A 15,783-nucleotide genomic window follows, 5' to 3' on the forward strand; every position below is an offset into this window, starting at 1 on the left:
GATGCAATTATATCCAAAATGAGTTCGTATAATTCATAACTCATACAACACAAGTATAAAAACAGATTCCTCTAAACAAATTTGGGAGAAAATGGAGTTTTTGTGGGTTTTTTTGAATTTTTTTTTTTTTTTTTTTGAATTTCCTGGTGGGGAATGTATCGCTATGTATCGATTGTACAAATTGCAAGGTATCACATGTATCAACGATATGGGGGGAATTTTATACAAGGTTTTTAGTAGCATTGCAGTATTTTGTGCAATACAGGGAAATTCAATAACTCCCCCTGTATATCGTATCGGCCCCATGTGATATCAATAGTACTGGCTAATATTATTGATATTTTAAATCACTGCTTGTGAGCATGTTTTGGTTACATGGACAAATACACATACAACAACATCCATGTCATGTAATGATTGATTATAGAACTATCAAGACACATGTGAAAAGAACAACATCCATTCCCATAAATCGTTGAGTAACTCTTTAGAGTGCCCAAACAGTTTCAATCTTGCATAGACCCCCACTCCTTCACATTATTTGCGAAGGCATACCATGAGCTAGCCCAGCTGCACAAATGGGACTTTGCCGTTTTAAATTATCGGAGCAAAAATAAACACCTCTAACACTATTAATGCAATTATGAGTGTAAATGTTTATTTGATAAGGGAAATATAAGGCTTAAGAAATGAAAATTACCTGGGCCTCAAGTTCCTTAGCAGCAAAATCTAGTAAGGCCCCCAAAAGCCTTCGCTTGAAGATAGACAGTGATTCTTCACGCCTTTAGACATTAAAAAGGGAAGAATAACAAAATAAGTTAGCGGATTGACATACGAATTGCTAGAAAGCAATTCTTGGAATGATGAGAAATATTCCTCAATATTTAGAATTAGAAAAAAAAAAAAAAAAACTCATTCAGTTCATAGACAAAATTTCAAATCAGCTCCAAAATCTAATGCAGGCTAAATTGGGCCCAAGATCCATGGGCCAGGCCCAGACCCATTAGGCCTAGGCCCAAGGCCACATTTGGCCCATCAATAAAGAGGCCCAAGCCTCCTAATTAGGTAGCTAACTATGCAAAATCAATCAACCAACCATGTAATAAAATTTCATTAAATATCTCTTTATCTGATGTAAGACATGAAATTAAATATGATATGCAAGAGTTCAAGCTTTAGATTATACCAATTTTAAACAATCACAAAATTCCACATCCTACATACGATCAAATATTCAAAAAGGGGAATCTATGGGGGTCCAAGCCTACACAAGTTTAGGGCTGGATCAAATAAAATTATAAACCAAATAAACCCAAAGGAGTGTAAGATTCATCTATTCTTGCAAAGGATTATTCCCCAATTCAAGAGATTCACCATGTTTCAATTCGGGGGAAAATCTAGGGCTCAAATTTAGGGATAATTGGGATTTGGGATTCTTTAGGGTTAAGGATCTGGATTTAAGTCTAAAGAGGAGGAAAATAGAGGAAAAAATAAAACCTGGATGAGCCACGTGCGTGGACAACAGCTGGCCCTGGGCATACGTGCATGACCACTCGTCCACACGTGTGTGGGGCCCACAAATTCGGAAAGTGACTCTTAAGCTGAGATCGGCTAGGGTAGGATTGCCTCCATGCCAAATTTCGTGTCGATCCGATGCACGATTTGTGCGTGGTGCTTCGCTGAAGTTTCAACCCCTCAAATGGGCCAGAATCTAAAAATTTGTCTGTGCACTGTTATATGATAGAACTTGGATACAAAAAAAAAAGGTGAATTTGAAGGTGGAAGGGATGTAGAGGATGATGGATGTGGGGCGTAATGAAGTGGGGATGATTTGGGATGGTTGTGGGTTCGCACCACGGTAGTTAGCCCTTCCAGGAAGGGAGGGTTTCGCACCCAATTCGATTCTTCAACCCAAAGAGATAGAGAAGAAGAAAAAATGCAGAATTTTTGTTCATAAACTTCACTGACAATACCTACATGGGGTTGCTTATTTATCAGAAAACCTTAAACCCCAAAAGACAATTTTACCCTTGCGCCATGTGCACACTAATATTTAAAGCTAAAGTAAATAAAATAATAACTAATCTATGCAATTAAAGCCATTCATGATGTTTCTAATAATGAGAATAGTCAAAACTCAAAATCCTAAATCATCTAAGGTAGTGGGCCACAATCATGAGATCAGATGGTAGAATCTATGTAATGATCGGGTCCACTCCAAAGCCCCATAGCGCAGCCCCTAATTGTGAGGCCCTCCAAAGATGTCGTCATCGATCCTGATCAAAAGTGGGGCCCTCCTCCTCCTTGAATATGTGTGTAGGGTGGGGGGCGTGCGCATGATGTCCCCATCATTATCCATTAAGCATCTTTCTTATTTACTTTTCCATTTTTACAATAAGTCATTAGTTGTCAATGACATTAAGAACCTTCATTCTTCGTATGTCTAATTTGTAATTCTTATGCTTAGCTTGAAGGTGCTACATGTGGCTGGATTGGAGTCCTGGATCAACAACAATCTCAATATTCTACTTTCAGGTTTTTAATCAAAGAAATTTACATCTTTTCCTTTATTCTCTTCATTACACTGATTCCTCCTACCTAACACCCCCCTTTTTAATTCTTTTACAAAGCAATTGACAAGGGAACACTTTGGCAAAATTTCAGTAGCCATATACCCTCCTGAATCGAGCCCCCAATTCCAGCCCATTAGAAGCCTGGAAAACCCACCCTATTGCAGTCCAAAAATCCAGCCCTCATTACAACCCATTAAAAGCCCAAAATCTAATCCATTAACAATCCATATCCAGCCCATTAAAAGCCCATAATCTAAGCCATTAACAATCCAAATCCAACCTTATTTCAGGTCATTAAAAACCCAAAAATCCAGCCCATCAAAAGCCTTGAAAACCAGCCCTATTCTACTCCAAATCCCGCAGCTATCCCAGCCCAACGAAAGCCCAAAATCCAACTCACTAAATAGACCAAATGCAGTCCTTGTTCTAACCCATTAAAGCCTAGAAATTTTAGCCCATTAACCATCTTATATTCTAAACCAGAAACCACCCTATTATGTCCATTACTTTGTCGACGTCGCTCCTTGATATGATGTCTACCCGTAGTGGTTGTATCTATCAAGGGAGGCTTACCAATTATCAACAACACAATTAAATCATCACAAGGGTAGCCAATTTGGAAGACATGTTGACCAGTTAGCTACATGGAGAGCAACCTGATTCCATTAGAGATCCTAATAGTAACCCAAATCCGTAACCAAGGTTCCAACCAAAAATCTCGGTGAATCAAAATGGTACTAGTCATCGGGAGTCTGTTTATGATTTCATGCAATGGCTCTTTGCAGAGAGAGCCCATGAAACTTCGATAGAGACACCCAAGAAAGACAATATCACTAAGAAAGTATGAGTTGAAGTTTTGGACTTCACGGGCCGACTTGATGCAAAGGCATTTGTCGATTAGATTACATTGCTTGAAGATTATTTTACATGTTACGACACAGAAGATGTACAACAAGTGGCCTTTGTCAAGGTCAAGTTGAAGGGCGCAACAAGAATCTAGTGATGAAGCATTGGTGATAACAATTTCATCATGGGTCTCCTGCTATTAGCAAGTGGGCTGACATGAGAAAGAAGCTGGAAAGTAAGTATTTGCCTTTATACTACATGGATACCCTTCTCTAGGAGCCCCTTTTGTTCATATGAATTTTATTGGTGGATGGCTATATAGAAGTTCGATGAGTTCTTTGTTTGTTGTATGCTTAAGACCAATTGTGTAACAACTAACAACTATCGGACATGGTTATGCCAAGAGATTTAGCACGAGATGGTCATGTATGATTTCGAGTTAGTCGACAATGTTCATTGGAAGACTCAGTGAGTTAAGCAACAATTGTGGTAGGACTCTTTGAGGTCTTGACTCTCTCATCGGGGAGCCTTTTGTGAGGAAAGGTCTGGATCCACATCTTAACTGGACTCCGCCGCAGGTTACCAACCACCTTCACACCCTTTTTAGCTATGCCCACAAATGCAAACTCCACTTGTAAAGCAACCACAACCTTTGCAGCACTCTCCGCTAGAGAATTCATACCAAACGCAACCAGCACTGCAGAGAAATGACACTAGAGGTTGATGTCCTAATCCTTGTCCTCCCCTTAGGTGAGAACAACAGAATGTTGACTATTAGCGTTGCAAATAAAGAGAACACTTGTCTAATGAATTTATGTAAGCCAAGAAACTCCATTATTGTGGTAATGTGGACCCCTACTACTCGAACGACCATGAGTATTAAGGTGAGCATATTGAGATGGAACAACCTTTTGTAAAGCCTGCATCACAGCCAGAGGACCCCCCCCACCCCCCCCCACCCCCCCCCCCCCTGCTGAAATTGTGGTCGAAGCTGAGGTTGAAGGCTCCACTCTCATCATACGCCACCTCCTTAGCACCATTGCGGAGGAAGTGTAAGGCTGACAGCGGATCACTATTTTGTGTGCACGAGTAAAGTGTTCATGTAGGTTATGTAATACGATCATTGATAATAGCAATGTGATGAACATTGTCTAATATGAAATTATTGATATGCTTAAATTTCCAACTAAAGATATCAAAAACCATACAAGGTTGCATTGGTCTATGACACTGCCATCCCGAACTTGAATGTGTTTGGTGTCCTTTAAAATCTGCATTTATGAAGACAACATTTGGTGTGACATAATTTTGGTAAATATCACCCACATCCTTCTCGATCAACCTCGACTCTTTGACCAAAAGGTATAAAGTGACGGTGAGGCTAGCATGCATAGTTCCTGCAACTTATGTCACCTCCTTCATCTACGCCCCTATCGTCTACGCCAGCTGCCCTTCTTAACTCCCTTGTTCTCACCATATGGAAGTTTAAAGAAGGCATAGAAAAAAGCATAATATGTTCACTCTAGTCACAAAACAGGTGCAGGAGCCTATTACTGATCATGATGAGCCTAGTCCTAATGAAGTAAAATCTATGCTCTATAACTTGCAATGTTTGGTCTTAATGATCTGCCCGAGGAGTTACCTCCGCTACAGGATATTCATCATGCCATATATTTAGTTTCTAGAGCATCCATAACTAACTTACTAACACACTGAATGAGTCCAACGAAGCACACCAAGTTGAAGCATTATGTTGATGAATTGTTAAAAAAAGGGCTACATCCGAGAGAGCCTAAAGCCCATGTGTTGTACCAGCCCTCCTTACCCCCAACAAGGATGGAAGTTGGCATATGTGTGTGGACAACTGAGTTATTAATAAAATCACGGTGAAGTACCGCTTGCTCATTTCTCGACTTGATGATATGTTGGGCTTGATGCCAGGAGCTAACATCTTTTCCAAGATTGATCTTCGCAGTGGATATCCCTAGATCTGTATCCAACCTGGTGATAAATGGAAGACAAGACGAAGGACGGTCTCTATGAGTGGTTGGTCATGCCATTCAATCTCACAAACGTGCCTAGTACTTTCATGCACGTCATGACCTAGTCGTCACACCCCTTTATTAGCAAGTTTGTTGTTGTTTACTTTAATGACATTCTTATCTATAGTGAGTCAAGGACTCAATCACCTAGGTCTTATCTTCGGAGTCCTTCCCCATGAGCGCTTCTACATCAACATTAAAGATTACACCTTCATGAGTACATCCGTGGTCTTCTTAAGCTACATTGTCTCGTTATAAGGTGTATAGGTGGACTCTAGTAAGGTGAAAGCCATTGTTGATTAGTTGACACCGACCACTATCTCTGAAGTTCATAGTTTCCATGGCCTTTGTAAACAAAAATTAAAATTAACCAAAATAGGATTACCCTACTCCTCTCTTTCTATTATATGAAAAAAAAAAAAAAAAAAATTCTAAAAAATATGGTAGTGAATAGGACCACCCAAACATAATATATGCTCACTTCAACACTCCCCCTTAAGTTGGAGCATAAATATCAGTCATACCCAGCTTGGAACCAAGTAAAGAGAACTATGTATATGATAAAGCTTTAGTGAAAATATCTGCAATATGAAACTTGGACTGAATATAGGTTGTGAGAATCTCCTTAGAAGCAATCTTTTCTCGGATGAAATGGAATCAACTTCAATGTGCTTGGTCCTCTCATGGAATACTGGATTATTTGCAATGTGGGTTGCTGCTTGATTATCGCAATAAAGCATCATAGGACTGCCTACAAATCATCGAAGCTCCTGTAATAAGGAATTGAGCCATAACAACTCACAAATGGCATGACCCATGGCTCTGTACTCGGCCTCAAAACTGGAATAGGCCACCACATTCTGTTTCTTACTCTTCCAAGTGACTAAATTCCCCCAACAAAGGTATAATATCCTGAAGTAGATCATCTATCGATGATGGAACCTACCCAATTAGAACAAATGCCTCTACTTGAAGATGACCATCAACTCAATATCAGATTCCCTGCCTAAGTGCTTTCTTCTGATACTAGGTTAAATAACCACCTGCTCTAAAAGCTCGAGCCATTAGAGGAAGGTGTATCAATGTATATTGAGGGAGTTTAACACTCCCCCACATGTGCGCTGCACGGGAACATACTAGGCAAGGGTGGAGGGACACTCATACCATAAATAGGCCGGGCTTTATTTCCCGGTCCCCAGGCCAGACTTGATTTTCCTAGCCCCTCGTGGTAGAATATATTAGGGAGCACATTTGTTGCCCCTAGGATTCAAACATTTGACCTTCCGATCTTATACCATGTTAAATAACCACTTGCTCTAGAATATATCATTGTATATTGAGGGACTTTAAAACACTCACTTCAACAGCCTCGCCACATTTTATAGATGTTTTGTGTGGAACTTAAGCGGCATCATGGCTCCAATCACTGATTGCATTAAATAAAGAGAGTTTTAATAGATAAGTGTGTTAAAAAGGCTCACATACCTTGTATAGCTAGTATATCTTGTATAGCCCGTTTCCATATGTAGAGGATTCTGATTTTATTATTTTCCTTGTATAGATAACTGTAATCTCTATATATTCAACCCCTTTGGGTTGTCTCAAATACACAAAAGCTTTCAGCTCCTCCCAGTTTTCATGGTATCAGAGCTATACTGATCCAAAACCGGCACCACCTGTCAGATCCAACCATCCCTGCTGCGTTCGGCCACCATCCCTGCTTGTTCGAGCGCCCCTGCGTCGTCCGGCCACCTCTACTGCGTTGTCTGACCATCACTGCGTCTTTCAACCACCCTATAGCGTCGCCCCTGCTCGTCCGACCACCCTACAGCATCGGCCCTGCTCGTCTGACCACCCCTCTTGCATGTCCAGCGCTCCTGCATCGTCCAGATCTAGATCCAGCGCCCCTGTTGCTGTTGTTATTCCGCTAGATCCAAAAACTGCAAACCCTTGGGTATCTCCTGCTGTATGGTACATCTAAAACCCTCTTCTGCTGCAACTATTTACGTGCTTTACATTCCTTCAGATCAATGGACAAAGACTCATCACGTACAGAGGCCCCACGTTGTAGTTTTGATGGTACCAGCTATTGTCTATGGGCCATCCATTTTCAGAACTTCCTCAAGGGTCGTGGTTTGTGGGGACTAACTGATGGATCTGTTACTATCCCCACTTCCACAGATGCCGACAAATTATCTGATTGGGAAATGAACAATGGACGGATTATTACCTGGATTCTTGATTCGGTCGATCGGTCCATTGCTGTTGGCCTCACACCTCATCGCACTACTAAGGCAATGTGGGAACATCTCCAGACAATTTATCAACAGAGTAATGCAGCCCAGTTATACCGCCTGGAACAGGATCTCGTTAAACTTAGGGTGATGACAGTATTCAATCATTTTACTCCAAAATTGTCACAATTTGGACAGAGATGGCTATGATGGATCCAACATTTCCTCATGACTTTAAGATATTCCAAACTATGCGCGAGAGTGCGCAAGTTCGACAATTTCTTATGAAGCTGCGTCCAAAATTTGAGCATTGTCGGGCTGCTCTCTTGAACCGTAGCCCTACTCCTTCATTGAATTCGGTTATTAATGATTTATTGGCTGAGGAACAACGACTGAAAGTTCTCTCTATTCCTTCCTCAACTCCGGGATCCTCTGATATGGTACTTGCTGTGTCCACCACTACACCAACACGTGGTTCCACTCCTTTGAATTGTCGTGGCTGCAACAAGGTGGGTCATGTTGTCACTCAATACAAAGAATGGTGTTCTTATTGTCGACGGACTGGTCATGGCATTCAGGACTGCCGAACACGTGCCTATGCATCTTCTTTCGGTCGTGGACGTGGTGGTCGTGCTTTTTCTGCTACTGCTGCTACTATTTCTTCCGAACCGTCTGTTAGTAATTCTGCATCTACTGTTTCTGCTGAAGGTCATTCATCACCTTTGACTTCTACGATGCTCCAACAAATCGTTCAGGCCCTTTCTGCGGTTAGTATGTCAGGTATATCCCCATCTTCTACATGGTTCTTCGATTCGTGTGCTTCCAATCATATGACTGGTGCTGTATCCCATCTTCGTGACATTCGTCCCTACACCAAAAATCAGTCTATTTCTACTGCGGATGGCACTAGACTACCTATTCAGTCCGTTGGATTATTGACGTTCTCTCCTTCTGCTCATCGCCAGTTCACCCTTCGTGATGTGTTTCATGTCCCTAACCTCTCCTCCAATTTAATTTCAGTTGGTCAACTCACATCCAATAATTGCTTAGTCATATTTCTTCCCAACTGTTGTTTTATGCAGGATCTGGCAACGGGGAAGGTACTTGGGATGGGTAGGCGGCATGGTCGTCTGTACGTGCTGAACTTTGATCCATCTGTCACTCCAGCTCGTTGTTTCTTTTCTCTATCTTCATCAGATATTTGTTCGGCAAATAAATTGTGGAAACTGTGGCACTTTCGCCTGGGTCATCCACATTTCAATCGGTTAATTCAGTTATTTTCTTCTAGCATGTTAGAGAACGTTTCTCTTAATAAAAAAGATTTGGATTATTCTTGTTCATCTTGTTGTCTTTCAAAAAGTAAGTGTATTCTTTTTTCTCTAAGTATTACAAAAATCATCTTCTATATTTGAACTAGTTCATACAGATGTCCGGGGTCTTTCACCTATTATGTCTCTCTCTGGGTTACGTTACTATGTTATATTCATTGATGATTTCACATGTTACACAATTGGATTTACTTTCTGCACTCGAAGTCACAGACTTTTTTTTTTTTTCCCATTTTAAGCTCTGTTTTTGCTGTTTTTTTGAAACCTCTTACTTCCAAACTGTTTCTCACTCCTTCTACTACTAATTTCGACCAAGCTAGGTATTTGAGATAAAAACACATTATATTATGGATTTTCTTGAATCAAAGCTCGGTGGGCCATTTTTCAGAAATTCGTCAAAAATAAGTATTTATACTTTTTTTAATATGTTTTGTTGTTTTAACAATGCCATATGATGTTGTAATCATAGTAGAACATGTTAATATGCATTTTACAAATTTGGGGTGCTATTTAATAATTTTTTTATATTTTTCCCTATTTACGCATGAATTTTGGCCCCTTCTTTTAAAATTCGAAATTTTAATTTTTAATGGTTGTTTTGCTGTTTTAATCATGTCATTTGATGTGTTAATCATAGTAGAACATGTTAATGTGCATTTTACAGATTTGGGGTGCCATTTTATATTTTTTTAATATTTTTTTTCTATTTACGCGTTTATTTCGGCCCTTTTTTTGAAAATTCAAAAAATCATTTTTTAATGATTCTTTTGCTGTTTTAATCATGTTATATGATGTTAATCATAGTAGAACATGTTAATGTGCAGTTTACAGATTTGGGGTGCCATTTTATATATTTTTATATTTTTTTCTATTTATGCATTTATTTCGGCCTTTTTTTTGAAAATTTGAAAAATAATTTTTTAATGATTCTTTTGCTGTTTTAATGATGTCATATGATGTGTTAATCATAGTAGAACATGTTAATGTGCATTTTACAGATTTGGGGTGCCATTTTATATTTTTTTAATATTTTTTTCTATTTACGCATTTATTTTGGCCCTTTTTTTGAAAATTCGAAAAATCATTTTTTAATGATTCTTTTGTTGTTTTAATGATGCCATATGATGTGTTAATCATAGTAGAACATGTTAATGTGCATTTTACATATTTGGGGTGCCATTTTATATTTTTTTCTATTTACGCATGAATTTTGGCCCTAAAAAATAATTGCAAACACCTAAATGTAAGATATTTTCATATTACATTCATTCTAATATATCTATCATTGATAGTAGATAGTTAGAAAATTAAATATATGAATTTTGTAGTCAAATTCAGGTTATCCGGTTCATAAATTCATCCAGATACAACTTCTCACCAAAGAGTGGACCGTTACACCACCATAAACATGTTCCAATTTATAAATGAATGCATATTTAGAATGCTTAGAATATTCCGGATTTAATCCATATTTTTTCATTTTTTTTGGCAAAAAAAAAAACTTGAGCATACAGATGTCTGGGGTCCTTTAGCAATTATGTCTCTCTCTGGGTTACGATACTATGTTATATTTATTGATGATTTCACAAATTACATCTAGATTTACTTTTTGCACTCTAAGTTACAGGTTTTTGAAAAATTCAAGATATTCACTCTATGGTGGAAGTCTCAATTTAAACTCTCTGCTTTGACTCAGGGGGGGAATATCTCTCAACAGATTTTTGTACATTTCTTCAGGGTCATGGGATTATATATCAGACCACCTGTTCTGATATTCCACAACAAAACGAAGTGGCTAAACGAAAAAATCGCCATATTGTTAAAACTGCCAACACTCTGATGACAACTATGAGTGTTCCTCATTCTTTTTGGGCAGAAGCAATGTTACATTCCGTCTACTTGATTAACCGGATTGCAACCAACGTTCTAAATAGTAAATCTTCATACTTTGTTCTCAACGGCTTACCTCCTGCATATTCCACATTTCGTGTTTTTGGTTGTGTCTGTTATGTTCACTTGGCTTCACGTGAGCGTAACAAACTATCTCCAAAATCGATCAAATGTATGTACTTGGGATTTGGAGAAACTCAGAAGGGTTTTCAATGTTATGATCCAGTTTCTCATCGTGTTCGGGTTTCACGACATATTGTTTTTCTTGAACATATTGCCTTTCATTTATCTCTTCCTCCTTCGCACACCCTAAATTCTCCTGGTCTAACCACCTTTCCTGATATTCATTTTGCCTCGAGTATTCTCCCTCGTCCGTTGTAGGTTTACTCGCGTCGACCACGTACAGCTCCACCACCTATTACTCAACCCGAACCTACTATACATGTTGCAGATCCTAAACCTACCTCGATACATCATTCCGCTTGTGTACATCGAGAGCCCGATCACTTGATATGCTCTATGTCTGCCATGAATGCTACTCTGGATACTGTTTCTATTCCTACTTCATACTCTCAGGCAGCCACTCATGATTATTGGAAGAATGCTATGGCAGAAGAACTTGCGGCATTGGATGAAAATCATACGTGCGACATTGTCACTCGACCCGCTGACCAACAGCTAATTGGTAGCAAATGGATTTATTTTGTGAAGCTCAAGTCTGATGGATCATTGGATCGATATAAGGCTCGACTTGTTGCTCAGGGATACAAACAGGAATATAGAGTTGATTATGATGAGACATTCGCTCCAGTGGCCAAGATGAAAACTGTTCGTACTCTTCTGGCAATATCTTCTGTTTGCTCTTGGCCACTTGCTCAGATGGATGTGAAAAATGCTTTTCTTCATGGAGACCTCCAAAAAACCATATATTTGAAACCTCCTCCTAGCTCTTTAATCCCTGAAAATAAGGTATGTCGCCTAAAGAAAGCCCTGTATGGCCTCAAACAGGCACCTCGGGCATGGTTCCAACTCAAAGTAGTCATGACCCATCCTTATTTTTGCGCACCACTACTCGTGGAATTGTCATTGTTCTCGTCTATGTTGATGACCTACTTCTGATTGGTAGCGATGCTATTGGCATCTCGGTTTTAAAGGAAGTTCTGCAATCATCCTTCAAGATGAAAGACCTCGGCCATCTTACACACTTTCTTGGGCTTAAAATTTCACGTTCTAAACGTGGGATCCTAGTCAGCCAGAGTAAATATACCAAGGATCTTCTCGCCTTGGCATCATTGACGGATCAGAAGACAGTTCAGACTCCCTTAGAACTTAACGTTCAATATGGCCGTGACGATGGTGATCTCCTTGCACAGCCTGACTTCTACCGCCGTTTGGTTGGGAGTCTGGTTTACTTAACTATGACTCGCCCTAATATTGCCTACGCTGTCCAAGTCGTCAGTCAGTTTGTTTCTGTTCCTCGGACTCTTCATATGACTGCAGTGTTACGCATCCTACGGTACCTACGTGGAATTCTAGATCGATCACTGTTCTTCTTCTCCATGACGACTCTGGACCTTCGTGCTTATTCGGATGCTGATTGGGCCGGTTGCACTCTCACACAAAGATCTACCACTGGCTATTGTGTTTTTCCTGGCACTTCTCTCATCTCTTGGAAGTGTAAGAAGCAGGCCACTGTTTCCAAATCGAGCACAGAAGCCGAGTATCGGTGATGTCCGCTGCGTGTAGTGAGCTTGTCTGGTTACGTGGACTTCTTTCCGACTTGGGCATTCCTCTGCAGAATCCTACTCCACTCCATGTCGATAATCTAAGTGCTATTCAGATTGCCTCTAACCCGGTTTTTCATGAACGGACGAAGCATATTGAAGTTGACTGTCACTTTATCTATGAGAAATTTCAGTCTGGGCTCATTTCTCTTCCACATGTTGCATCTCATGATTAGATTGCAGACATTCTTACCAAGTCCCTCACTTCTGCACGTCATTCATTTCTAGTTGGCAAACTATTACTTGTCGATGACCAGCATTAGTTTGAGGGGGGATGTTAGACAGGCTCACATACCTTATATAGCTAGTATACCTTGTATAGCCCGTTTCCATATGTAGAGGATTCTGATTTTATTATTTTCCTTGTATAGATGATTGTAATCTCTATATATTCAACCCTTTTGAGTTGTCTCAAATACACAAAAGCTTTCAGCTCCTCCCGGTTTTCAAAGTGCAACAACAAGAGTGTTTGATAGGATCAAGACTAAGATGACTAAAGCTCAAATTTTGTGCCTTTCAGACTTGGTGGGTTGCGACACTTCTAACATGGGAATTGATGTGGTTCTCAATTAAGAGGTCATCAAATAGCATTCTTTAGTAAGAAGCTCTCCGATGCGAAGCAATGGTACTCCACTTATGACTTGTAGTTTTATGTCATTTGGCTACCACGGAATTGTATTAATATTTGGTTGACAAGGAGTTTGTCTTATACTCTAATCATGAAGAACTCAAGTATCTAAACTCCCAGCAGAAGATGAGTGCTCTTCGTGTCAAGTGGAGCACTTACCTACAGGAGTTCTCATTTGTCATCCATCACAAGGCTGGAAAGGACAATTAGGTTGGTGATGCCTTAGCCATTTATTGTCATTAATGTCTACCACTATCATTCTAAGAGACATGACATGAGTATGGAGAAGGCAAGGATTTCAAATGTATTTACACACTCTTAGTGGAGAGCATACGAAACGCCCACATTTCAACATTCATGATAGCTACTTGTTCGAGGAGACACAACTTTGCCTACCCGGCATGACCATCAATGTGTATGTTGTGAAGGAATTACACAATGATGGATGTAGTGGTCACTTAGGCCATGATAAGAACCCAAACCTCATTGGTGATAAATACTTTTGGCCTCATCTAAAATTAGATGTTGTGAAAATTTGTTATGAAGGGTTTGTGAACTCGCTAAGGGTCAAAATAAAAATGGTGGATTGTATCAACCACTACCATCTTGCATGTAGCATGCTCCTTGGGAAGATCTTAGCATGGAATTCATAATGAGTTTGCCAAAAACTACTCGGAAGTATTTATGGTGGTTAAACGATTTCCAAAGATGGCTCATTTCATACCATGTTTGAATACAATAGACGATCTCAAGATTGCTCAATTATTTTTTTGAGAGGTTATTCATCTTCATGGGCTTCTGAAGATAATTATAATTATGTCAGATTTTGATACCAAAGTTGAAAGTGCCCTGGTTTGTCAATTAGCGTGGGCGTTGAGTCAACAAGACAAAGGAGTCCCATAAGAAGATTGTTCAAGCGTTTGCCTCAACAGGATGTGGTCTAGAACTTGCCAAAGGTAAACCTTAGCCTCACATCCCATGTCCCAAAACACCAGGTATATAAAACCCTTAAAATTGAATAGAACATCCTAGGGTTTTTGGTAAGAAAACTAATTTGCAAAATCAGGAAAATCCAAGTTTTCTGCCTTTGTCGATTTATCGACTCTAGGTTCGATGAGATCGAACCCTGTTGTTGATGTCCTTGAAACTCACTCGATATTATCGAATTGAGGACTTCAGATGTCCAACAACTATAAAAAACTCTGGACTGAATTATTGATGAATCGATGGACTGTTCGATATCATCGACTTTTGAATCTCGAGTCCATCGAGTCGACTCGATAAAATCGACATCTGGTTAGTTGTGTCCAATATACTGCTAAGGCTAAACATGTGATTCTCGATATATTGAAGGGATCCTCGATATCCTCAAAATTCAAATCTCGATGATATCGGTAGACCTTCGATGATATCGGGATTGGGACACAAATCTATCCAGCAAGTTTTCAAGTTAAAGTTTTCATGTATCGAGGATCACTCGATAAAATCGATATTCAAATATCGATCATATCGAGGTGTGGTAGATGTCATCGAAATAGGACATAAACTGTCCAGCAAGCTTATAGGAAAATTCCTTGAAATTATCGATGAATCGACACTGTCATCGATATTTAAATTCTGATGATATCGAGTGATGCTCGATCATATCATATACCTGATTAGTTTCGATGGCATCTACTCTCTCATTTTCAAATGTCGAGGAATCGAACCTTGTTTTGATAAAATCGGAGTTCGAAATTCGATGACATCGAAGCATGTTCGATCCCCTCGACCAGTTGGCAAAAAGTTTCAAAAGCGTTTGACAGTTTGAGTTCGTATCATCGAGCGGTCATTCGATGCTATCGAGAATATGCTCGATGATATCGAACCCTGCTCGATGATATCGAACTCTGTAAAAAATATGACCGTTTTATATCTGTTGGAACCTTTTGCCTATTTAATGAGAGCTTGCCTTTGGTTGTTGTGAGAGAAAATAGAGAGTGCTTTTGAGTGTTTACATTTAGATCATATATCCTAAGCCTTTTCTCTCATGGAAGTTCATCCTCCAATCCACCCTCATCATTGACATTCAATAGAGTGGATTGGGGAATGAACTTCCGCATTCAAGGATCCTGCAGCTACCATCTTAATAGCAAATCATTAAGCTGGGATGCCTTAAATGCATAGATGATTGGAATTACTATGTCTCCTTTATAGGAAAATATTTAATAGAGTAGGATTCCATCATAACCTTGACCCAACCCATTGCCTTACATTGGTACATCATCCGAGTTGCGGTTCAAGGGAGCTGAAGATTCTTCGTCGTCAAAGGAGGAGATCTTCATCAACGTGCTTAATGAGGCTCATCTACTTATCTGTAAGTCATTGGAGTCCAGAGAACCCTTGTGATCATTCCTTTTGTAGGATTAGGTCAAAGGTACTTCTCACCCCTTTCAAGTCCTCATAGGAGGCCTCCGGC

General features: G+C 39.6%; 1 protein-coding gene across 1 annotated transcript in view; it reads right to left on the reverse strand.

Moving 5' to 3' along the window:
• The window catches only part of LOC131248442 (BEACH domain-containing protein C2), a 95,998-nt gene that overhangs the window by 40,658 nt on the left and 39,557 nt on the right, over positions 1 to 15,783 (reverse strand). Inside the window, exon 8 of the mRNA XM_058248724.1 lies at positions 701 to 782. Coding sequence (XP_058104707.1) covers positions 701 to 782 — 82 coding nt within the window. The remainder of the gene's footprint in view (positions 1 to 700; positions 783 to 15,783) is intronic.

Source organism: Magnolia sinica, chromosome 6 (assembly GCF_029962835.1).
Source record: "Magnolia sinica isolate HGM2019 chromosome 6, MsV1, whole genome shotgun sequence".
Taxonomy (NCBI): Eukaryota; Viridiplantae; Streptophyta; class Magnoliopsida; order Magnoliales; family Magnoliaceae; genus Magnolia; species Magnolia sinica.